The sequence below is a fragment of the Schistocerca nitens genome, chromosome 2, assembly GCF_023898315.1.
Source record: "Schistocerca nitens isolate TAMUIC-IGC-003100 chromosome 2, iqSchNite1.1, whole genome shotgun sequence".
NCBI classification, from domain to species: Eukaryota; Metazoa; Arthropoda; class Insecta; order Orthoptera; family Acrididae; genus Schistocerca; species Schistocerca nitens.
In genome coordinates this window covers 581,732,616-581,759,245 of record NC_064615.1, presented here as the reverse complement: position 1 = coordinate 581,759,245, position 26,630 = coordinate 581,732,616, and the positions used below count along the sequence as shown (strand labels likewise).

The 26,630-nt window shown below is 39.0% G+C and overlaps 2 protein-coding genes across 5 annotated transcripts in view; one reads left to right on the top strand and one right to left on the bottom strand.

Moving 5' to 3' along the window:
• Nucleotides 1-832: 832 nt before the first annotated feature.
• Nucleotides 833-26,630, top strand: LOC126236642 (ras-related GTP-binding protein A). Its single transcript, XM_049946101.1, has 8 exons — nt 833-1,090; nt 18,303-18,402; nt 18,499-18,565; nt 18,643-18,865; nt 19,043-19,138; nt 24,282-24,496; nt 24,608-24,723; nt 25,843-26,630. The coding sequence occupies exons 1-8, from the start codon at nt 1,079-1,081 to the stop codon at nt 25,935-25,937; spliced, it is 924 nt and encodes a 307-aa protein (XP_049802058.1). The 5' UTR covers nt 833-1,078; the 3' UTR covers nt 25,938-26,630.
• LOC126236641 (phospholipid-transporting ATPase IF-like) overlaps nt 24,878-26,630 on the bottom strand; it is a 683,598-nt gene continuing 681,845 nt past the window's right edge. For all 4 annotated transcript variants that reach the window (XM_049946098.1, XM_049946097.1, XM_049946100.1 and 1 more), the window contains one exon: nt 24,878-25,222. The gene's annotated coding sequence lies outside the window, so the exon portion shown is untranslated. The remainder of the gene's footprint in view (nt 25,223-26,630) is intronic.

Here is a 26,630-nt window from a genome sequence, read left to right as displayed (position 1 = left end):
TGCCATCAATTCTATGTGAGCTTTTATTCTTGAGTGAGTTTATTATCTTCTTAATTTAAGAAGGAGAGGTGGGTGGCATTTCATTTGTATCAAATGGTGTTGGTAAGGCCTCTTCCATTAACTGCCTTGCTTCTTCTAAAGAACATTTAGGTCCTATTTTCCCTACAACATTTAAAAAATGATTATTCAAAATGTTTTCGACTTTGGGCTTGTTGTTTGTCAAGTTTCCATTCGCTTTGATGGTAATGCCGTTATCCTGTACTCTTGGTTGCCCTGTATCCCTTGTAATAATATTCCAAATTGTTTTGAGTTTGTTATCAGAGGTATTAATCTCAGACATGATGCACATGCTTCTGGACTTTTTAATGACCTTTCTTAATGTAGCACAGTAGTTTTTATAATATGTGGCTGTTTTTGGGTCATTACTCTTTCTTGTTGTTAGATACAGTTCCCTTTTGTGGTTACAATGTATTTTTATTTCTTTAGTAAGCCAAAGTTTTTGCATGGTTTCTTATAATTAGATTTAACTACTTTCTTGGGGAAACAGTTTTCAAATTCTCTTACAACTGTATCATGAAATGACTTATATTTTAAATTAGCATCGGGTCCCTTGTACACCTCATCCCAGTCTAACTGCTGAAAATTTCTTTGAAATATCTAATTGCTGAGTCATTGTTGCTCCAATTTATTGCGCTAAAAACCATTGTAGAAATCGAAATAAACAACCACTATTCGCTCCCACGATCGCGCCGAACTCACAGTTTAACTTACTGGCCGCTTCGGGCGCTGCAGACGCGGTGGTAGGCAACAAAATCGAGGCGAAGTGTCGCGACTGGTATGTTAGACTGTGGTTAGACTGTGGACTGTGCTATCTCGTTGTCACATGCTTACCTAATCTCGTTGCCATTGATATGACTATGTTTATGTTTAATGTTATCTCTGAGACAGCCGGGAGTGTTTGAGTAATGGTGTAAATAATCACAGGTTGTGCTTGACGTTTAAGAAGACCAGTCTCTGCTAATTCGTGGGCCTGCGGGCAGAAAGCTCTTGCACAACGTCGAAATTTACGCCAGCCATCATGAAGAAGAAGGTAATTGTAGATTTTCATAACAAATGTGGTACGGTAATGTTTTACAGAAAATACGGTTCTGTAGTCTGTTTTTCTGAAAACAGTGTATTAAATTAAGGATGATTATCGCATCTATTTAAATTACATATTACGCTTACATATTTGTATCTCCCCCAACTCTCTTGTTGACACATAGTTCAAGTATTATTATGTGCTGATAATCTTAAAAGAACACTTACAGCAACCTGCGACATCCTTGAACACTACCTTACGTACGTACTTAAGAAATGGGAGATGACTTCATATACATGCAGAGCCCGAAAATCAACTTCAAGTCAAAAATGTAGTATATTTGCTGAAATGCCCATGTCTGTGTATTCAAGTCATGTCTTAGTAGTTTCCTAGGTGTTAACTATGAGTAAACTGAAGTCGGTCGATAATGAATGACTGTTGGAATCTCCGTGTATGGGAAATGACAGGAAATAGATCTTCAACTTCGCCCTGCTTACCAAGATGTTGTAACTGCTGATTGATTCTACTTCCTTCAGCAGCACCATTGCTGAACTGTTTGGGAAAGGAAGACAATAAGTTTGTGTCGCAGTTAGTGATATGTTATTTATGTTTCTGAACGAAGGTTCCAAGATACCTGGCTGTATTTGGAGTAAGATCCAGCTGATGACAGTGGTAAACAGAAGTTTGCTACAGTGTCTTGAGCTATTGTTAGCGACAAACAATTCTCTGCCTGTATTCTAGACTTGGAATGCCCATTGTGTGCAATGATATGAAACTGAAAACATTAAATAGCTCTTCACTGTCTGAAACTCATAATTCTGTTCATCATATAAATGGAGTGGGACCATAAACACACTGAATACTGATGAGACCACCATTTGACAATGTAGGAAACTTTGTGCTTGTTGATACCACCCACCTGTTTTGACATCATCAAAATGGTGGATGTAAACCACTATTTGGAATCCAATATGCATAAAATATGGGCCATACCAAGAAATACATTAATGATGTCACAGACTGTCACTATCCAATGTAACCTGCATGTCTGAGCACATAGAAGATAAATCCATCAGCACATCTTACGTACTAAAATACGATATAGAAACAAAAAAAGATATTTATTCTGTTCTATGCATTTATGGCCTGACAAACACATCATCATTGCATCAAAAGTCGTTGAGCTCTAACATGAATTGGTATAGCCTATTTAGTCAAACCATTACAAGTGCTGGACAAGAATCTGCTCCAGTTGACAAGAAGAATGGACAGCATAGGTAATGAGATGATGTTTTTCGTAACTACAGGTCCATATTTATTTATTTATTCATCCATAGACCATTCAGTACAACAGTATTGGACATGCTAGATACATTCAGAAATAATATGATCATAGGCTATATGAAAAAGATAGGGCAGCAAGTCAGCTATGGCCTAGTGCATCTCCTTAGAAAATTGGGGAAACCGTTGCGAACACAAGTCAGGATACAGAGATGGGGAATAAACTGTGGGATATAATAGGCTTATGAAATTTCGATGGAAAAAAAAAAACATTCCTGAGAAAGTGAAAATCATTTAACATATCACACAACACTGCTGAAAAGTACAACATATACAAGAAGCTTCAAGTGAATGATATAATTAAAACATGAAACTTTTTATATAAAACACCCCTGAAAAAATAAAACACGTGAACACACTATATAACATTGCTGCAAAGTAGAACACATGAACACACTAATCATGCCAGCATTAAAGCCATCACACCTAGTACAGCACTTTCTCAAAGACTTAGTGCTGCATCTGAAACAGGGCAAACTGAAAACTAATAGCAGAACATTCTTTTGCAAAGACAGATCATATAGGGCTCATCAGTTAGCAGAATCAAAAGACCTCTATGATAAATGAGATCCTGGTGTTCCTGTAAGCTAACAAACTCGCTCACATTGCAAAAATTTAAGAAATGATTTTAACTGTGCCCTAATAGCCATTCCCTTCTCCAACTTCTTTATTTAGGGTGGTTGTGCATTATAAAGAATAATACTATAATGGCTGATGTGTATTTGAATACAAGTTGTTTAGATTAGATTTGATTAGATTCAGTTTTCGTTCCATGGACCCAAAAAAAGAGTTGATTCTCATGGGTGTGGAACATGTCAGAATGTATAACATAAACATGCTCTGTGTGGATACTACCATAGTTGTGAGTATTATTGTTCGATGTGGAGACTCCCATAGTTGTGAATATTAAAACTGTGGTTATTGGAGTTGGTTTGTGGATCACCAAGTTTACCTCTCATCAACACACATCTGAATACGAACAAGGATGGCACAGCAAGCAAATAAGACTTATTAAATAGGGGCTTGCAGTGAGCCTTAGCAGAGCTTCAAATAGCCTTTTTTTGTAATGAAAAAATTTCATTGAATCAACTATTTTATCACAGAAAACTATTTCATAAGCTGCTAGGGCCTAGAAGTAACTAAAATGAGCCATTCTAGCATCATCTAAGGAAAAAATGTGAGAAATAATTCTCAGAGCAAAACATGCAGAACTAAGACCCTCACTGGGAGACATTAGTTGCTTGGTCTTTCCAGTTTGTCTTGATCAAGATACATTCCTAAAATTTTTGTGCATCATACCCTTTCCAACTCGATTCTGATCACTGCCAGTTGTCTTAGTTTTGATTCACCTTGCCAAATTTTCTTCACATTAAAGATGAATCTGTAGACATTTAACTTTGATTACAAGGACTTGAGGACTTCATCAGTTGTTGAAGACAGAGATACCTTAATATTACTCTGTATTATACTAGTGTCATCTGCAAACAGCATGAGCTTGGCTCCAGTTCACAGATGCGTATATCATTTATGTAAATAAGGAACAGGAGGGGACCTACCACACTATCTTGGGGTACACCCGTTTCGACTTTCCTTGGATGAAATACTAATCTGATTTTATGATTATAGTGAGCTGATGTGAGCTCCAGAACCTGTGATTTATTTTGCAAGCAGTGAAGGAAACCCAGAAGAATTTTAGAAAGTGAATTAAAAGTTGGGGGAGAAGAAATAAACATTTTGATGTTTCCTGATGACATAGTAATTCTACAAGAGATGGCAAATGACGTGTAAAGTCAGTTGAATAGAATGGGTTACTGCTGATTTTTATTTATAGGCTTTGGGCTGTGGTCCAAGGCATATTTATCTGCCTAATGTTTTGTCTCTAGCACTGAGAGACAAACTGTTAGGCAGTGAAATATAGCCTAAAGAGCATAAAACAAAAATCTCCAATGGTGCAAATACCAGCCATGAAAGCCTGTGTTACAGTGGATGATGTCTTGAAAAGAAGTTGTAATATGAACATCAACAGAAGGAAACAAGGTTAATGGAATGTAGTCAAATTACAGCAGGTAAATGTTGCAGGAGTTGGGTAAGAAAATGAGACATTAAAAACAGTAGATGAGTTTGTTAAATGGACGGCAAAATAACTGATGAGGGCTGAAGTATAAGGGATATAAAATGCACATTGGCAATAGCAAGAAAAGCATTTCTGAAAAAGATGAATTTCTTATCATAGAATATAAATTTAAGTGTCACAATGTCTTTCCTGAAGGCTAGATAAGAGAATAAATGAGTTTCTGAAATGGGTTTGCTACAAAAAAAAAAAAAAAAAAAAAAATGCTGAAGATAAACTGGGTAGATAGAATAACAAATGAATTGAAGGATATTTTGATAGAATACAGCAAGGAATTGTCAGTTTGATAATGGAAGCAAGTGTGTGTGTGTGTGTGTGTGTGTGTGTGTGTGTGTGTTTTTTTTAAGATTATAAAAACAACTATTAAACAACTACCACCATCAGAATAAGCTGTGGTGCTGAAGTGTTATGTGGTCTCATAAACAACATGAATCACTGTAGTATATTCCTTGAAGTGTGATGTTATATGTTCTGTCGGTAACACTAGTGAACTTTATTTGTGTATTTTGATTGTAGATGTCAATCATATGTTTTGTTTGTAACATGTTGTTTATTTCTTGTGATGGAGGTTTTGATCTTATTGTTTCTACACCTATGTAAGCCCAGTGGATGTAGCAGTCTGTTGAGAGGAATGATGTTTCAGATTGTGTTGTAACCGAAGCGTCCGATTCCACCTGTCGGCTTTGACCTGTGACGTAAGGCTGTTGTGGTGTGTGACGTCACAACGGCGCGAATTTTAGTTTGTGAGAGTGGCGTGTTTGTAGGTGTCGTTTTGATGTGATCGGTGATGCTCTCTTGTGGTGTGTTTATGTGGTGTTTGGTAGGTGATGTTCTTGGTTTAGTTTGTGTGTGTGGCATATTGTTGTGGTTGGTGCTTCTCTCTGGTGATGTGTTTATGGGTAGCATGTTATGTGGCGTATAGGGTTCATTTGCGTGGTAGCATTGCACATATGTGGTATTGGTGGTGATTGTGCTTTCAGCGGAATATTTTTCAGTGAGTTAATGATTTTTGTTTTGTTATGTCGGCATTAGTGTAGTTTTTTTTCTGTTTTGTGTGAACTTTGGGAAATTGCTTTGTTTATGCCTTTGATAGGTATGGATATGACTGACAAGGTAAACAGTTTTCGGTTGTCGACCATGATGGGGGACAGTGTCTTGTCTCTAATAAAATTACTTCAGCTATTCGGCCTATGAAGTCGTGAAGTGTTCAGTGTGTCGTGAAGAAATGAGGCTTACTAAAGTTCCGGCATCTCGGACCAGGGACGGCTATATGTGGAGATGTAAGGTTAACAAGTCAAGGGAAGTGTTAGATTCCAATTTTGTTGGCTTGTTGTGCTTTTTGAAGTTGTGGTGGACGTGTTTTTAGTTTTGGTTTTCATGATTTGGTATTGGTAGTTTCTGTTGACCAATATAGGTCAAGGGAAGTGTCCGATTCCTGTGGATATTGTATTTAGTTGATTTTGGGAAGGTTGTGGTTGTTTTATTTTATCGTTTTTGTCATTTCGTTTAGTGGAATGTGTTTATTTTTAGTTTGTCCCCACCCAAAAACCCCCAATTTTCCCCCTTTAGTTTCATTATATTTTTGGAGGAATATGTATTTGATGGTTTTTCGATCTATTATTGTGTTTGTTGTCATGTTTACATAATGACATCATAGTCGTGATATGGGAGTTGTTGTGAATGGTTGTTTCCGCCATATTGGTGACGTCATTGGTCAAAGCAGACAGGTGGATTCGGACATTTCCGTTTAACCTTTTTTTATTGAGTCATTTGAACTACTGATACCAGACATCAGTTTAGATGTGTGACATATGATGAATGTAACATATGTCATGTGCACAAACAGAATATTGGGAATATTAGTTTTGCATCTGTATAATATTTTGGAATACAAGCTGGGGAGGAAGGGGGGGGGGTGCAGATGGATCAGTAGTATGATCCGAGGTCTAGATTAGCTTTTAAGGGGACAGTTTTATTGTGAGTTGATAAAACCAATGAATGTGAAGTTGAATTGTCATAGTGATCTTTAGCATAGTACATGGTCTAGGTTAGATTAAAAGATTACAGTTTGACTATGAGTTGGTGAACCCAACAGATATGATTTTATGAGAATTACTGTAATTCTTGTTATGGCGTGTATGTTGTGGATGTTGGATTTCAACAACTCGTTTACGTCTGCCATCTCGATGATGACTTCACTTATAATATATATGAAAGCATCACTTAATCTGACACATCTAAGTTGTAGCCTTGGGCCTAGTTTAGCTTGGAAGGTAACAATGTGGTTGCGTGTTACTGAAACCAATGAATGCAATAGAACTATCTTTTTCTAAATATCATTGTGCATGCCATAGTTACATTTCTGGCCTTGATCAAAACCACCATAACTCCTCTTTTCTCTCTGTGGTTACTTGTTAGTTTTTTGTATGTTTGATGGCACAAATAACAAAAATATGCCCAGCACAAAATCCATCCATCCTGTGGAGATGTCAGAAGTATATTGTGTTTTATTTTGCTAAAATTTGTGTTTTGTTAGTGGCATTAACCATTGGCCTTTCTGTAAGGCATGTATCTCTGGCATGTTGATGACGATATAAACATCTTATCTTTTCAGTATTGCATTGTTAACTAATCCCACTTTATATTTACCAGACAATCTCTTAGGTATTCATTGTTCACCACAACATTCTGTTGTATGATAAAACTCAGCACTTGTAAAGGCATTAGAATAAATTGAGCTTTAAGGCTTTCTATTTCTTCATACCAAAGTCAATTAAGAATAGTTAAATTTTAAAAGTTCTTATTTCTTAATAAATCAGTCTTAATGTGAATATCTGAGTGGAGCACTTTAGGGGTTGAAGAGAAAGAGAAAGGCCTTTGCTGCAAGAGAGGCCACACAAAGTGAGTGCAGCCATACAATACATACAAGTCACCAGCTGCATCACTGTTTTCTACATTAAAATTAGCTTTTATAGGGGATACAAGTTTCTTGTAGTAACACAATCAATTTGGAAAATAAAATAAGAATAAAAACAGGGTTAGAACATGTTTGAATAATTGCTCTGGATGCTATTCAAATTTAAACGAAAGAATGATGTTCTTTTGGAGTTCTAGAAAGGTGGGGACGCCCACATCTCGTGGTCGTGCGGTAGCGTTCTTGCTTCCCACGCCCGGGTTCCCGGGTTCGATTCCCGGCGGGGTCAGGGATTTTCTCTGCCTCGTGATGGCTGGGTGTTGTGTGCTGTCCTTAGGTTAGTTAGGTTTAAGTAGTTCTAAGTTCTAGGGGACTGATGACCATAGATGTTAAGTCCCATAGTGCTCAGAGCCAAAGGTGGGGACCATGTAACTGCTTAGTGTGAGACCAGATAGCTGTAATTTCAGGGCCCTTACCTTTTTCTACTGAAAGACCTACTGATAATTTTAAGGGTTTCAGTACTCTGATGGTTATACATACGTGTTTGTTGCATGTAATATATCTCTATCTCCAACCAATTTCTCAATACAGATTATCAATAATAGGAATAAGAAAAATCTACATACAGACCTAAAATCACTTACCTTGTTCCAAAAAGGGCTCCAATATTTAGGAACATACATTTTCTATAAATTGCTAGCAATCATTAAAAACTTGGTTTCAGACAAAGCACAGTTTACACAGAGTTTGGAAGACTTTTGATAGGCAACTCCTTCCACTCTATAGATTAATATTTTAACAGGTACTTTTAGACCAGCTTAAGTAAAAATTCTGTTAGATTCCACTTTTGACAGCACTTGGTCACAACAGTCAAGATTAGACTACGTGTTTTGTGTATGATAAATTTATTAAAAGTGCATTACAGTGTTTTATTCTGACATTGTACCAATTCTGTAAATATTAGCAGTTCCAGTTTATTGTAATATATTCATTTATTTCGACAGTCGCCTGAAAAATGATCAGGGTAGTAAGTATTATATTCAAATGTTTTATGTTTTTTTTATGTTATACTTTCTGACATGTTCCACACCCACGAGAATCATCTTATTTTTGGGTCTATGGAATGAAAACTGAATCTAATCTAAGCAACATGTCAGTGTGAGCTAGTGATTTTTGTAATTTTTACTACTGGTGGCCTTGATATCTTGAATAAATGTATACAATAGTGATCCAGTTAAATCTCTGACTTCTTTGTTTAATTTTAGTCTGTGTTACACATTCTGCTACTGTTAAAAAGAATTTGTTGGATTTGCTAGTTAATGTTTTCACCTTTTCATCTTTCTCACAACTAGTGTGAGATAAATCCATTTCAGCTACCACAACTTTTATTGTTTCTGTGTAATAATGATGCAGAGAATCATTGCCTTATTAGATTTTTGTCTTCCAATCCATGTTTTTTGCTGTTGTGATTACATAGTTGAGGATGTTACAGGTTTATTGATTTTTCTATGTACACATTATTAAGATTCAAATTACTAACCATTCATTTCACAAAGTTCCGTTCAGACTATCACTAACTAACTAATTCTGAAGTAGTCTATAACTGACAGCAATGGAGAACTGATTGTGTCACTGGACTAGCATTCAGGAGAAGTAGTGTTGAAATCTCCATCTGAACAACCAGATTTTAGTTTTTTGCAGTTTCCCCAAATTACTTACCCGCAGTGCCAGGATTCTTCCTCCGAAGAGAGCACAACTGATTTTCTAGCCATTCGTTTTCAGTCTTGTGCCCCATATTCAATGAGCTCATTATTGACAGGATGTTAACCCCTGAAATCACCTCTTCTAGAAGCATGTCCGTGTGTGAGAGAATTTCATAAAAATTTTGCTTGACGAACTACTGTATACTACCATTTCTGTAAATAGCATTTAAATGGATTATTATTGTTATTATTACTGGGTATGAAGTTATCATCATCTAACCAACCACCACTGATAAAGGTGGTTTGTTATCTACCATTAGGCATGGATATGGATCTTATGTTGAAACTATTGAAGAGACATACAAACAAGACTAGAAAGTTGCTAAGCTTTTAGAAAGTGTCTGAAATCAAACTAGTAATTCTGACATGCATGCCTTTAAAATACAATCTCACAGACATAATTCGTCTGCACACTGATATAATCATTGCCTTTTTCTTTTTAAAGTGTTATTAAATTACAAAGAGGTTTTGTATGAACAGCAGTTTTTTCAAGAGTGTATGATGATATATTTTAAAAGAATCCCCCCTCCCCAGTAAGATTTACCGCAAAAGAAAAGATTAAGTTGTAAACTTCTAGGATGCAAGTGGTTTAGGGATACTGTTTGGCACAAATATGTCATATTCTTCTACTTGAGAAGTTTGAAATGGCAGGGTCCCTACCCTGAATGAGAATATTAATACCTGGAGACCGAACCCGAGCGTAGCTCGAGCGACACACCTGTATTCAAAATACCACACTTGAGTACAACTCTGGCTGCAATGTTCATTATGCGCAAGCCATGTATTGGTCAAAAACTGGTCTCATTTCATATGAGAACAATGGAGACATTTTGCTACCTGTCACTTGACAGGTGCTGTCATCTGTTGAAAGAGACATTAGCATATGTAACAGCTGCTGTCACAGTGGCTGAGCCGATAAGTGATTGCATTGATGTAATTTTGTGGATGTGCTCGTTAGGTATTACTGTTTGCTACAAATATGTCAAAGCAAAAAATTTCGATGCTCAAGAGGAAGATATTGCTCAATAACTCACTTCGCTCTTTTTAAAGGCCAATTATACTTTCTGTCTTCATTATTTTAATATTTTTGATCTATCAAAGAGCTGAAGTAGACATGAAAAATAAATCTTGCGGCTTGGTTCTTTTCTGGCATGTGCTACTCTTGAAGATATATCAGTTACACATGTGCCAGTAATGCTTTAAATAACGGCACAAATGGCCGGTTTTTGTGGTCAGATATTGCTTTAAGTGACTGGTTGTCAAAGTGTTAAAAATAGCACATGATAAATAGACACCAACTCCTAATTAAACATGTAGCTTCACAAGTTTGTGGACATACTTGAAAACAGGTTACATTAAGCAGATATTTCACTGGGCAAGTGACACGGGGTGTTGACCCATCTTGTATGAAAACAAACAGTTGCACACTTCCATAGCAGGAAGCACGTCCAGTACAAGGAGGTCTCAATAACAAATAACATGCAGACGTCATGGTACAACCAACAGGTCCTCTGGGAGTATTCTCCTCAAACAAGAACAGATCTAGAATAAAGGTGCATTTCAATCCACACCGCAGTAATATACAGCGAGTACAATGGCACTTTGTGCACAACACATGGTTTAACACTATCCCAGATTAGCAGTTCTATGTATTTACTGCACCCTGTAATGTAAGATATGCCTCACCTGTCCATAGAGTATTGCCTGGCCCCATGTCATCATCTTCGACCCATGCCAGAAACCAAAGAGCAAATTCAGAACATTGCTGCTTTCAGTTGCTGCACCATCTGGAACTGCTGTGTGTACCAGTGTAAAATAGACCATGAAAAGTTTTGTGCTATTGTCCTTGGGGTGGATGATTCTTGTGACACTCCACAAGCACTAGCTCTACCCAGAGCACATGCTGCATGGTCAGTTACAGGAACAGCAACCTCGTCAATAAGTTTTACCAGGATAGGGTGCCTTCCTCTTCCAAGTGACACGCAAAGCTCAGCCGTGTTTCACTATCATCTTTAAACAATTTTTGGATATCGGGCCTCTCCTAGGGCCTTTCAGTCAGTGATATTCTCTTAATGCAGAACTGTACAAGGTCTGTTCAAAAAATTCTGGAACATTTATAATTTCGCACCAGTGGTGCGTTGGAGTGAAATGTGGTTGGCATCCTTGGACACACCTGTGTTTAATGTGCAACTTCAGGAAATTTCATTGTTGTATGTTTGTTAGTTATTGTTCAGTGCTGTATAGAGTAGAATGTTCTGTTGCACAGTTTACGAATTTCGAAATGGCAGAGTTAGAGGAGCAACATACTTTCATTAAATTTTGCTTGAAACTCAAGAAAACATTTACAGACACACACCAAAGCCTACAGTGATGGATACTTAAGCTGTACTTGGTGTTAGGAATGGTACACACAGTTTAAAAATGGCTGGACGGAAGTTAAAGATGACCCTCTTTCAGGACACCTTTTGATGTCTACTGATGACACTCATGTCAGGACCGTCAATGAAATTGTGCATGCCAATCAAAGACCGACTGACTGAGAGATTGCAGAAGAATGTAACGTTTCAGTTGGATCATGTAATGAAATCATGACACAGCATCTTGAAATGCATCTTTTTGTCCCAAGTTCATCCCACACCTTATGAATCAATATCAGAAAGACCATCCTCTTGCAATTTGTGAAGAGCTTTTGGATCACGCAAATGCAAATGAGTTGTTTCTTAAGAGAATCATAACTGGTTGTGAGACGTGGATCTACGGTTATGATGTTGATACCAAGGTCTAGTCTTCACAATGAGATGGGAAAGGTTCTCCAAGACCACAAAAAGCTCATCAGATCAGGTCAAATGTCAAAGCCATGCTGACACTATTCTGTGTCTTTAAAGGATTAGTTCATCATGAATTCATGCCACAGGAATAAACTGTTAATCGATGGTACTAATGGGACGTGTTGTCACCCCAATCTCCGCCCCCATCTCCCCCGGTCTCTCTGGGCCCTGCACTCCTTGACCTACAGAAGAAGGAGAAGAAACATAAGTCCCTGGGACAATGCCCCTCTGGTGCCCCTGGAGGTATCGACTCCCCTTTGCAACCTGAGTCTGACCTCTTGTTTATGGATGTCACCCCTCCCTTGTTTGTGATGGATGGTGATCCAGTAGCATGACCAATTTGAGCCCATTAGCTCTCATTTGGATCCCCATTCTGTGCTTATTCAATAGTATTTTAACAGATGTCGCCTTTGGGAGTTGCATTCCCTTACTTCCTGTTACTCTGCAGCTTGTGTCATTCCACAGGAATCTCATTTCACTGATTTTCACTCACCGACCCTTCGTGGGTTCTGTGCTGTCTGTCAGAACCAGATCTACCCCTTGAGGGCTTCAAGTGTCTTGCAAGTTGGGTCATATGGACATTGTTAGTTGATGGATCCTCCTTCGTTGGTAGTGGTTGCTGTCCAGGTCCACTCCGATTCTGCTTCTTCCTCCCCCTTGAGGATTTTAATGCCTATCATTTCTTTTGGGGCAGTACTGTGTTGCATTGTCGGCTTCTCATAGACTAGTTCCTTTCAGCCATCACCTATGCCTTCTTAACAGTGGTTCCCTTCCCTGCTGGGTGGCCTTTGTACAGATCCATCGGTACTCGTGGAACACTCGGCAACACACTTTGCGATGGCGTCAGCATCGGCCTCGTATCTGGCTGCCTTCCTCCTCCAGCAACAGGGAGCCAAAGCTTCCCACTTATGTTTTACTGCTTGTTGAGTGGAATCCTGCTGTGAACCTTTTATTGAATAGTAACTTCTAGTGGCCCTTTCCTCTTACCACAATTCAGCCCCTGGCTCTGATTCTAGCCATAACCAATTGTGTAAATACGTCAATCCTCCACAGTGACAAGATCTCCCCTGTATGTTTAATCGTATTTGGCTCCAAATGTTTCCCTCTGTCAATAGAGGACAGTATTGTGATACTTGCCCATAATCCCAGTAAAGACCCGTCGTCCCTCGATAGTTACCAGCTGATCAGTTTGACCAGCATCCCCTGCAAGTTATTAGAATGGATGGTGACTTGTTGACTCTGTTGCGTCCTTGAATCTCAGGACTTTCCGTCTCTCTACAAGTGTGGCTTTTAGGAGGGATGCTCTATGATTCAGCATCTGCTTCGGTTGGAAACTGCAGTTCAGCAGTCCTTTTCTCAGCACCGCCATCTTGTCGCATTTTCTTTGATCTTCGTAAGGCCTGCAACACAACTTGGTACCATCATATGTTACTTACACTCCATGGGCGGGGTCTTTTATTCACCAGTCCCTGTCCCACCAGTCATTCAGGGTTCTCAGTTCTCTGCAGACTGAGGAGAATGGCATTCCCCAGGCTTCCGTGTGGAGTCTCGTTTCCTGTTCACTATTAATGGACTCGTGGCCTGTGCCAGACCGGTGGTCACCACTGCTCTGTATGTGGATGATTTCTGTATTGGAGCTAGTTCCCAATCAGTGGCCTCTGCAGTATGCCAGCTCCAGGATGCCGTCCAGCATCCCTTAGATCATGGGGGTGCATTTCTGTCACTTTACTACAGTCCATCCTGGTCTGGAACTCTACTTCGACGACCAATGCCTGTCTGCAGTCCCCCAGTTCCATTTCTTCGGGGGTCTTCTTTTTGACAACAAGCTTACTTGATTGCCCCGTATCTGGCTTCGGAAGATTGGCTGTTTCCATAAACCCAGTGTCCTTTGCTTCCTTGCCCACATGCTTTGGAGCAGCAATCGTTTGACGTCCACTTTATGGCTCAGCTGCCCCTTTAATACTGCTCTTCTTGGACCCAGTTCACCATCGTGATATCTATTTGGCCACCAGTGCCTTTTGCACCAGCCCGGTTGATAGTCTTCTGGTTGATGCTAGGATCCCTCCCCCTTTCTGTTCAGCAGTCACATCTCCTGGTTTCCTGTGCTATTTCTTTCTGCTCTTTTCCTGCTAAGCCCTCTTATTCTATTTGTGGCTCTGGGACGTCACCAACTCACTGCCCATCCTTTGGTATGTTTACCAGTTGGGTTCTCTCCCAAACACACCCCTTGTTTAGTCCCTTGGCCATGGATTCAGATGATTCTGTTTCTAGTTCCAAAAGGTTCCAGTGCTGTTCTATTGCTTATTCTGCCTGCTTGTATGGGAGTTTCAGGATGCTGCTTTTTCTTACACCAACGGCTCTAAATCTACCTATGGGATATGCCTTCAAATCTTCTGTTGGCACAGAACACCATCTCTCACCTGCAACTTGTGGGGTGTTTACTGTGGAACAGATGGCAGTTTACCAGATCCTTTGCTTTATTAAACTGTCTTCTTCACCCGAGTTTTTGTATGTGTGGACTTGATGAGTGGCCTTCTGGTGGTTTTTCCGCCAACGCTTGGTGTCTGCCACCCATGACCTTCTCACCAATCTTGACCATTCTGCTCGTTTGGTTGTGTTCCTTTGGGTTCCCATCCACATGGGTATCCCAGATAATGAGCTTGCCGTTTGTCTGGCTGAGGGGTGGCCAGCCACCTACCCCCTCCTCTCCATGACCTCTTGGAGGGTAGATTTGCTGTTTCGTGGCAAATTTCTTTTCGCTTACTCATGGGCCAAATCGTGGTTGGGCCACCACACCTTTCTAATGAACTTCATGTAATTAAAGGGACTCCCACCACGTGGTGGTGTTATAACATCTTCTGCCATCTTCAAGTCAACCACACCGGGTTGACCCAAGGTTTTCACTCTGTAATGAGCTCCTGCCCCTCCTTTTGTAGCTATGGGCCTTCCTCATGGCGATCCAACTGAGTGAGGTGGCGCAGTGGCTAGCAGATTGGACTTACACTCAGAAGGACGACGGTTCAATCCCACGTCCGGCCATCCTGAGTTAGGTATCCGTGATTTCCCTAAATCGCTCCAGGCAAATGCTGGGATGGTTCCTTTGAAAGGGCACGACCGACTTCCTTCCCAGTCCTTCCCTAAATCCGATGAGACCGATGACCTCGCTGTCTGGTCTTCTCCCCCAAACAACCCAACCCATGGTGATCCATATTTTGCTGGACTGCTCCCACCTTTTGACCCTTTGAACTAAATATGCCCTCCCACTCTCCGTCTCACAAGTGTTAGGAGACGACCCTCTCATGGTTACATCCTCCCAAATTTAAGTTCCTGAATTTTCTCCCAGAACTGGAATCCCTTGGTTAATGTTGGTGTTTGTTTGGGAAGCCTTCCCTCTTGCCTCCATGCCAGCCAGGTATTCTCCCCCTTTTTCCCTTTATTTGATCTAGTCTTTTATGACAGTTAGTTCTTCTGTCTTCTTCCTATGGCGGTGTCCTCATTGTGTCGTGGTCATGGTATGGTTTGGGGATCAGGGTGGGTTGGTGGCAGTGCCAGTGTCCCATCACATGTAGCACCTCTAGGGTGCCCCCTGCTCTCTTGCCCCCTCCCCCCTTCCTCTCCTCATCTTTACTTTCCCTGCCACCTCGAAGTTCTTTTGTGTGTTTTTTTGGCCAGTTTCCTTTCCCTTCGAATTTACTGTGCTGTTGATGTTGTTCCTTCTGTAGCTTATGCCGCCTCGGATCATGGGACTGATGACCTCACTGTTTGGTCCCCTCTTCCACCCCTCACTTCAGTCAATCAACCAACCAGCCTTTCACAAATTTCATTGAGTGAGAAGGAAAACATTTTCAAGGTTCCTTTCAGAATTGCTCTCTGAGGGCACTGTATAACACTGTGATCAAAAGTATCCAGATATCCCCAAAACCATACGTTTTTCGTATTAGGTGCATTGTGCTGCCACGTACTGCCAGGTACTCCATATTGGCGACCTCAGTAGTCATTAGACATCATGAGAGAGCAGAATGGCCCGCTGTGCGGACCTCACGGACTTCGAATGTTGTCAGGTGATTGGTGTCACTTGTGTCATACGCCTGTATGCGAGATTTCCACACTCCTAAATATCCCTAGATCCACTATTTCCCATATGATAGTGAAGTGGAAACATGAAGGGACACGTACAGCACAAAAGTGTACAGGCCGACCTCATCTCTTGACTGACAGAGACCGCCACCAGTTGAAGAGGATCGTAATGTGTAATAGGCAGACATCTATCCAGACCATCATTCAGGAATTCCAAACTGCTTCAGGATCCATTGCAAGTACTATGACAGTTAGGCAGGAGTTGAGGAAACTTGGATTTCGTGGTCAAGCAGCTGCTCATAAGACACACATCAAACCAGTAAATGCCAGACGACTCCTTGCTTGGTGTAAGGAGCGTCGACATTGGACAACTGAAGAGTGAGAAAACAGTGACTCGTGAAGGTCACTGTCCTTATCCATCCAGCCCCCTCCATGTTCGCATTCCAGCACTACACAGCCGTCATTTCACCGTCACACCCAGTTTTTTAATTTCCTTTTTATTTCTCCCTTTCTGCTACTCCCCCCTCCCCCTCCCCTCCCCACCTTCTCTCCTGCCCTCTGTCTAAACTGCAGCACTTCACTGTCTGCCACCCCCACCATACTATCTCTCCCCCACCCTGCCCCAGCCTCCTCCTTACCCCCATCCAGTTGCCACTCCCATCATGCACTGGTGATGCTGCTCGTGCTGTGGTTTTAGTTGCCTGAGACTGCAGACGTGTGTGCGAGTTGCATTTGTGTGTGTGTGTGTGTGTGTGTGTGTGTGTGTGTTGTTGTTGACAAAGGCCTTAATGGCCGAAAGTTATAATTGTGTGAATCTTTTTGTTGTGCCTGTCGTGACAGCATCTACGCTGTATGGTGAGCGGCAACTTTCCTTCTCAATATTGGTTTTTCCATTGTTTTATTATAATAGAAAGGTGATTGCACCGCAGTAGGCTTTTTGGTTGTCATATCCACCTCTTTGTTGCCGTGAATTGTGCCATACTGTCCTCCCAAAAATCTGTTAAGGGCTAGACAAGAACCATACAAAATGAATAATATGTTTCTGATTAACCCCCCACCCCCGTGACCAGTAACTGAAGCCTTTCACGGTGTTTGGTACTCAAAGAAAGGTTATTTTCAAATCCCATGATGTAGTTACAGAGTGAGATTGTTACAAAAATATGTGGAAACCTCACTGTCAAACTTTGGAAAGAGCATGCTACCTGCAGTCCCGCCCCCCCCCCCTCCCCTCCCTCACAAAAAAAAAAATGAATGAAGTGTGTACTGCCCACTCCTCCAAATTCTTGTTACTTGTAACTGGTGGGTTGCTATTGCAGAATCATGAATAAATAACATTTTTCTTGTATGTCCGTTATTTAACTTAATGAAGATAGCAATATACTGAAATTTATAATGTTTAAATGCTTATGCTGTGATCTGTAGTAACTATAATGAAATAAAAATCTGTGTTTCCTGAACAGCAGAAGTTCAGTGAAGAACTGATGACAGTAAATTACTTTGTCAGTATGCTGAACATAATTCCTTTTTTGACACTGGGTAGGCAGTCATTGCTTTACAGCAGCAGATGTTATTGTGCTGTCAAAACATTATCAACATTGGGAGACAGAGCACTTGTAGAGATCATGAATATGTCATTCAGTCTACATTTAAACCATAGTTGAAGGTGGTTGCCCTGAATTGAACTATTGATTGTCAGAATAAAATAATGCAGTAGATGAAGTAATTTACTGTCTAGCAGAGTTCACATGATACTGATCATTTAAGGAAAGCTAAAACTGTGGAAATCTGGTACAGACATCTGCCTTTCATATCCATTGTCCTTGACAGTTCGAGCAATCCACACATTTCTCATAAAGTTTCTCAAAGCTTCAACTTGCCAACTTTCTCCTACATCCTTATTTACAGAACTTTTAGTCCCACATTACAGTGAGGGTTTGTCTAGGCAGTGTTGAAAATACTGATAGATACTGGACTGAAGCTGAAGCTTTTGAGTGAGTCTGTAAGAAGTATATGGATTACTCAGTTGCCAAAAGTAGGAATCTTACTTTAACACCCAGTTGTTACAAGGTTTTGAAATACTTTTTCTTCATTGTTAACTATATTATTTGTTAATGTGATTTGTGTCTTTTAAATACACACATTTATCATTAACATTGTGTTGTTTCAGGTTTTGCTTATGGGTAAAAGTGGGTCAGGAAAGACCTCAATGCGATCCATAATATTTGCAAATTACATTGCTCGAGATACTCGACGATTGGGTGCTACAAGTAAGTAATAGTGTTTTTTCCGATGTTGATATCGCATATTGTACCAGTAGCACTACCAAATACTTTATTTTTTAATAATGACTTTTTTTATGACAGTTGATGTTGAGCATTCACATGTACGCTTCCTTGGAAATCTTGTTCTCAACTTGTGGGACTGTGGTGGGTAAGTTACTGCTCTAACCTTTAATGTTATCTGGTAACACCAGTATGAGATTGCTGCATTTGCCCCTTTGTTTTTAGGCAGGAAGCTTTTATGGAAAACTATTTTGCTAGCCAGCGTGACAACATATTCCGAAATGTTGAAGTCCTAATATATGTCTTTGATGTTGAAAGCAGAGAACTTGACAAAGATATGCATTATTACCAAAGCTGTCTTGAGGCCATTCTGCAGAATTCCCCTGAGGCAAAAATTTTTTGCCTGTTGCATAAAATGGACTTAGTTCAAGAGGATCAGAGAGATATGGTATATAAGTCTGTGGCTTTCTTTGTTTGTCAACTAATTTTTAAATATAGTTTTGATGTGTGCGGCTTATTGTAAGTTATGTATATGGTAATCTGTAAGTATATGACTGTGAAATGTTAATTTAGTTTTCAGATTATTTTTTTAATTATGAACCACTTTTATATCGGAATGTTACAGATCTTCCGGGAACGAGAAGAGGATTTGAAAAAATTATCGAAGCCACTTGAATGCACCTGCTTTCGCACATCTATCTGGGATGAAACATTGTATAGGGTAACTTTCAGTCACATAATTTTTCTTTTATATTGTTGTTACTGTGTTAATCAGCTTTAGTGGTTATGTTTTCTCCAATTTTACTTATAGCAGTATGTGAAACATTTTGGCCAGCATATTTATTTATGCTTGTTCAGAAATCTATTGTCATTGCTCCAGCATAATTAGTCAGTTTTGACTTTGTTCTGTTGCAGCATTATTTGGTGCACTGAATGGTGTCCAGGCTCTTAATTTAAAAAGGTATTGCCACAACATGTGAAGTCATCACATCCTTTTAGTTGTTATTGGTAAACAAGAGTTGAGACAAGTGTGGAAGATTCTCCCATGACAGATGGGGGTAACTGCTTGGACTTTTATGTTACAAAATTCACTAATGGGTATCAAAGCAAACCTATGTATTAAGTTTCGAATGCTAGATCTCAGCTATAATTTCCATTTCTGTAGAGAGGAATATCTTGGGTACCTACCCATATGTACTAGCAGTTCTTAAAATCTACAAACATGAAACAGAATTTTATTTTATTTTGTCCTCAATATACAACTTTTGTGAAGTAAGACAAAGGAAATCTTGGTGCATCAAGTAATGTTTTGACAGAGCAGAGACAGAATCTAGAATTGATATCATAGCAATGTAAAAATGTGTTAAGGCGAGTGTAAACAAAAATATGTTTTCCAGTGTATTCCTTCGCTCTTGCTCCAAGGTAAATTTTTCAAATCATTGGTTGTTGGAAGTGCTGTGGAATAAGGTTGAGAACTTTTAAATACAAATCAGCTTTGCAATTATTTAATTAAATGATTACTACTAGGTACCAAATGGCAATAACTCAAGCAGAACTGACAGTAAGAGATTAAGAACATTGCTGAATCTCTAGCAGTTGCAACTTATAAATAGTAAACAAAATAAGAAAGGGCAACTACATGCTTGTTACACTGGTGGTTGGCAGATAAAAACACACAATAACATGCAAACTTTACCAATATTCATGTTACCTCTTTCTTTTTTAGCAGAAGTTCAAACTCTTCACCATGCTTTCATGGAACACTACCTACAATTCTCCTTAAAAACCAAACCCACCACCTCCTTTCTAATCCTTTTGGCCAGTCCTGTTCTCACAAATAATTATTTTGCATCAAATGCTAAATCTACAACCAAAAATGTTGTTCAGTCAGCTCAAAACCAGATTTTCTCTACCTTCTCTTGCCATGATACCATCTTATGCTAACTAGGTTGTGGGCCACTTACAAGAATCCTTCCAACACACTAACACCTGGAATCCTTTGTTTGGTTTAGACTTGCTGATGTCATCTTTGTAGTCTGGGTACATAGCAGGGATAGCCTTGCCCCTCCTTTCAGAACCTCAACATGCACTCGCAAATCAGTTCCCCTAGCTCTTTTTAACCAGATAAGCTGTCTCCATGGATGTTTCTCGCTCACATACAAACACCTCCCTTTAAAAAGTTTATATTCAAGACAGACGGAAAACAGTACCTTCATTCTGACAGTCACTCACTCCATATTAAGCAGTCCTTCTCCTAAAGCCTTCAACATGCAAGCCGTGCATGTGCAATGAGAAGCAGGTGTTACCCAAATGTGCTAGTAACCTTTCCAGGTCCTTTGCAGGTGGGTAATATCTTGTGTATTTAGTTCAGAAAGAGATGTTCCCCGCCATCTCTTTCCGTAACACCAAAACACCATTGACATGCTCAATTAGCGCAATATTCTAACCCATCCCTAAGCCAACTCTGCTTATTCACCACATGGTACCTTCCTTTGTGGACAATACCGTTATACAAGATCGTAATTTCCTACTGCTATTCAGTCACAGGCATTTCCTACTCTATAAAAAAAAAGGATTGCATGTGAAAGGAGCTGTGTTATATACCAGCTGCACTGCAATCACTGTGCAACAGTGTGTGTTGGGATTATTGCAAATCAGCTGTCTATCTCCAAGAATGACCACGGCAAAACTTTAACCACAAATGAGATCATGAAGTTGCCGTTGTGCTGAGTGTAGCACCACCAATGCTTTCAAATTGATTCTCTAGTACATGTGTCATTTGGATCCTCTTCCTCCTAGAACCAGCACCAGTTCATCTGAGCTACATAGATGGCAACTATACCTCCAGTGTATCCTCCACTCTGTGAATCTTCCTGGCCTAAAGCTCTGCCAGTCCCCTTAAAACCCCTGTACATGTACTCTCACTCTTTGCTCTCCTGTCATTTTGTACACCACATCTGCTTTGCCCAATCCTTGTACTCGCCTTGCCCCCACACCTCTCTACCTCTAAGTCTCCCCTCCGTTACACTTCGCCACCCCCCTCCCCCCTCCAGTCTTATTTGTTTTGTGATTGTCAACTTTTTCAGGCATACCAGCTGTCCCACTATCATGCCTCCCATAACCTCATCATGCTTTCCTTGTCCCATACATCTTATCTTCCTCATAGTATCCATACACCTTCCGTCTTCCCCGGCGCCTAACTGCCTGAGCAACCCCACGCAAGCCAGTATCATTGTGGTTGTGCATTTGAGTGTCTGTATTGTAGTATGCACATGATGCTGTTTACTGAAACTGGGAAAACAGTGGTAGCTCAAAAGCTGATGAAATATTTGTGATGGTACTTTATTTCTGTGTATCGTGCCTCAACCACCTACAGAAAGGTTAGCGCCTTTCCTTATTTTTGTTATTTTTTCCTTCCTGAAATTTCAGTTATTGTAATAGAACTCAAAAATAGTTGTTTTTGGAACAGAAAGGGAAATGGGGAAGTAGAAAGAAAGGCTAATAAGTAAACAAGGCTGACAAATTCACCCCAAACTGGGAATTGGAGTCAGAAACTACAATGAGGTTCTACCACTTGTGACACTGTATTACTTACTACAGTTACTGTGTGGAGCTGGGAAAGTCACTAAGCAAGCCAACCAAATAATGAACAGGGTCAAGTAACAGGTACCAAAGTATTGTATTGCAAAGAACTTCATTCACTACACTGCAGTGGCATCTAGTGAGCCATGCTGGGTATTTGAAGCAGCTCATGAGAGGCTGTACCACCTCTAACACCGGCTCACTAAAGATTATGCCCACTATATTCTCCATGGTATCTTACGTAAATGGGAAATTATTAACACATTTCATTTCAAGTATGAATTGATATCGAGGTCATAGGATACTTTTGAGCTAACATTCAATATTTAGCATACATAGTATCAATAATGTCCACCTCATAGCTGAGCAGTGCAGCTGACTACCATTCGGAAGACCTATGTACAGTTCCCAGCACTTCCACGGATATTTTTTGTGCAAAGAACAGGTTGCATTCAGCCTCCTGAGACCAATAGAGGAGCTCCTAGAATGAGAAGTAGTGGCACCAAGGCTCACAAGACAAGCTGACAAGCCAAGAGAATGATGTACAGCCCCATGGCTCTCCTTACTACAGCCAACAAATCATGTTATTCAATTTGTACGTTGAGCAAGCAATAAAGGGAACCAAAGAAAAATTTGGAGTATGAATTAAAGTTCAACGAGAAGAAATAAAACCTTCTAGGTTTGCTGATAACATTGTAATTCTGTCAGAGAGAACAAAGAACTTGGAAGAGTAGTTGAACGGAATGGATAACGTCTTGAAAGGAGGGTACAAGATGAGCATCAACAAAAGCAAAACGAGGATAATGGTACTAGTCAAATCAGATGGAAGTAGTCATATCGGATGATGCTGAAGGAAACTAAAAGTAGTAGATGAGTTTTACTATTTGGGCAGCAAAATAACTGATAATGGTTGAAGTAAAGAGGATATAAAATGTAGACTGGTTATGGCACAAAAGCATTTCTGAAGAAGTGAAATTTGTTAACATCGAATTATAGAGTTAAGTGTTAGAAAGACGTTTCTGAAGGTGTTTGTCTGGAGTCTAGCCATGTATGGAAGTGAAACATGGATGATAAACAGTTAAGATAAGAAGAGAATAGAGGCCTTTTAAATGTAGTGCTACAGAAGAATGCTGAAAGTTGGATGGGTAGTATGTAAGTAATGAAGAGGTACTGAATAGACTTGGGGAGACAAGAAACTTGTGGCATAACTTGATTAAAAGAAAAAAAGGGATCACCAATTAAATATTGGATGGAAAGGGGGGGGGGGGGGAACCTTAGAGGGACATCAAGAGATGAAAACAATAGACAGATTCAGAAGGATGTAGATTGCAGTAGTTATTAGGAGATGAAGATGCTTGCACAGGATAAGAGTAGCATTGAGAGCTGCATCAAATCAGTCTTTGGACTGAAGACAATAGCAGCAACAACAACAACAACAACCGCAGCAGCATTATAACACAGTCCTCAGGGCTCTGATCGTGTGTTTAGTTTTTTGTAAGAGTACCAATAATGATTTGCCAGGAATTAGTAGGTCAAAGATAGTAGTTAAACTTGAAAGAACCACTTATGCATTAGGTATAGAAAGGCAAAAAAAGTGTGAAAAAGATGGGGACAGGAAAGGAGGATACATGATGTAACTGGGGAAATAATAACAATGAAGTTTAATAGAGAAAAATTGACACTAAAAGGGAGGGAAGAAATACTGTGTAACTGAGAGGGTTGGGGTGTGAAGCCCCACGTAAATTTAGACATAATGGACAACATGTTAAGAGCCATTCCCAGCTTTTTGTAATGCTAGTGTGGGAAGGAGGAATACAAATAACCAGAGTGGTGAAATAAGAACCCATATCTCAGTTATATTCCGTAGCATGTTCATTAATGCTTTGTATTTGATTTTATAGGCTTTTGCAGTATTCTGACTAGAGCACATATGCTATGGTTTATTTATAATGTGTCTCTCATGTTGTGCCTATCAATATATGCCATTACATTATTAGCATCCTGACTTTTGATATTTACTTAGTTGTTATTTCTAACTTCTTTTTCACTCACTGCCTGTCTTCTAATCCAGTGTTTGAAATGATTCACATTTCATTCTTGCGTATGTTGATATCACAATATCTTTCTCTTTCTTCTGCTGAAGGAATTATTTTACAGTTCGACAAGCTACAGATTAAAGGCTTTATTCAAATTAATTTGTAAGTCTGGCTTCAGTATTTTGTCTCTGTAAATGTTTGTATTCATTTTTGACACCCACATTAGTTACGTTTTTTTTGTTGTAGGCATGGTCTTCTATTGTGTACATGTTGATACCAAATGTGAAAGAACTTGAACAAAGTTTGAATCTGTTTGCAAATATAATAGATGCTGATGAAGTTCTTCTGTTTGAAAGAGCAACATTTTTGGTTATTTCTCATTGCCAGCGTAGGCCTCATAGGGATGTTCACAGATTTGAAAAAGTATCTAACATTATTAAGCAATTCAAACTTAGCTGTAGGTAAGTTTATTGTAAGTAAGTGCACTATCTTTCCTGAGTGCAACAATTTATTGTGAATACCTGTGGATGTAATGTGACAATTCCAGTACTAACTTTCGTTATTATCAACAGCAAGTTAGCAGCACAGTTCCAGAGCATGGAAGTAAGAAACAGCAATTTTGCAGCTTTTATTGATGTTTTTACATCTAATACCTATGTAATGGTTATTATGTCAGATCCAGCAATACGTAAGTATATCCAGTGTGTTGTACCTATTGTTAGTTTGTTTATGGGTGCTGTAAAGGAATAAATAACTGATACTGCTTTAAAAAATACAAAATTATATTTCATGTATGTCGATCTCATAACTTTTTACAAATAAATATTATGGAATGTTCTCTCTCACATTATTTACAAATGAACATTATTTACATTCTTCATCTAATATATTACAGTTTCATAAAATAAACATTCATTTACACAGCATTCTTAAATATAATTATCAGTGAAAAATTGTATACAAATCTGTACAGATTGATGACACATTACTTGTACAAAAAATAGGAATACTGATACAGTAATTATTCTTTCTTAGCATGATCTACATGCATTAATCACAGCAAGAAAACTCAACATTGTTCATACACAATGATTGTACACTTTTCATTATAAAAAACATGTACATGTGATTGTACTCAGTCAAGAGCAGTCTTTTTCATAGTTTCCATACTGTAGTTTTGATTTTGCCTGTAAGCAAAAAAGAAAAATTGTTATTTTACGCGTGCAGAAATATTTTGGAAGTATTTACATCAATATTTTAGAGGGGCACATAGGAGTTTTCCCCACCATCAAGTAAAGTTAAATTCTTAATCAAGTTAATGATATAAATTAATGAATGTAAACAGACTGTATCTTGAAACACTGCACCAGATTTATGCATTCTGCGATGCAAGCTAATTGTTTCAACAATTCCTCATTGTGAAAAAGCCTTTATCATTGTTTCTCATTTAAAATCAACTGGAAGTTAAATTTCTTCTGCTTCTAGGGTTCCGTACCTCAATTGATAAAAACAGCAAGAGTCCTAATCACACTTAATCTAGTTCTTTTAGGATCCTCTCTCTATTTAGTTTGTCGTCTTTTTTCTCAGCATAGTTAATTGCAGATATTTAGACCATCCATTGCACTTCGATAGACAGTATGTTTTGGACAAGATCATTTCAGTATTTAATGGAAATAATACTTTGAAATATAAAATGTTCCTTATTGTTGTTTAATAATTTTTACACTAATATTACACTGTAGTTGATACCTTGTAAGAAATAGCAACATTTTTTATAGAAACTTATTTCATTTTCTGTTTTTTTCAGCTTCTGAGGCTACACTGATAAATATTCGCAATGCAAGGAAACATTTTGAAAAGCTTGAGAGAGTAAGCCAAGCACAGAGTGCACTCTCTAAATAGGTTGGTCTGGACACACTTTGAGATTAAAACAATCCTCTGCAATGTAAGGTTTCATAAGCATATTTATGAAGCACACCATGTGGTAAAAGATTCATAAAGCAAGCATGAATCTCTACGCCTCGAATCTGCTGCGTGTGATTTCATTATGTTATAATTTATCGTATGTGCGTGTGGCTATTGTTTGAATTATGACTTTGCAATAGTTTTGTAGCAAAAACTGTACCATCTTCCAGTCTGCATTTTCTTTAACTGTGAGTGGCTTGAAGTATGTGGTCATAATGGGAAAGAAAATTTGCTTTTATGAAAAAAGCCACTGCTTGTCAAATATGCTACCGGTCTTTCAAAATGTTGAGAGAGAGAGAGAGAGAGAGAGAGAGTGTGAGTGCTGTATTTCTTGTATTTCTCTGCTCTCTATTGTATATTGGTGCTATTAGAAATTCTATCAGTGAAAGCCAAGGAATCAGTTTGCTACATTTCTTTCTGCATATTTTTATATTTATATATTGGAAGTATTTGATAAGAGACATAAACATTTGTTGTTGCTGTCATAGAACAGCTGTTTGCTTATTTACTACAAACAGATACTGCTGATGGTTGCATGTGCATCTCATTGTTGGGTAGTATAAATTTTATATGTGTTACTTCAATGTATGCCAATTGTTGTTAAATAAAAAATATATAATTTGCATCTTA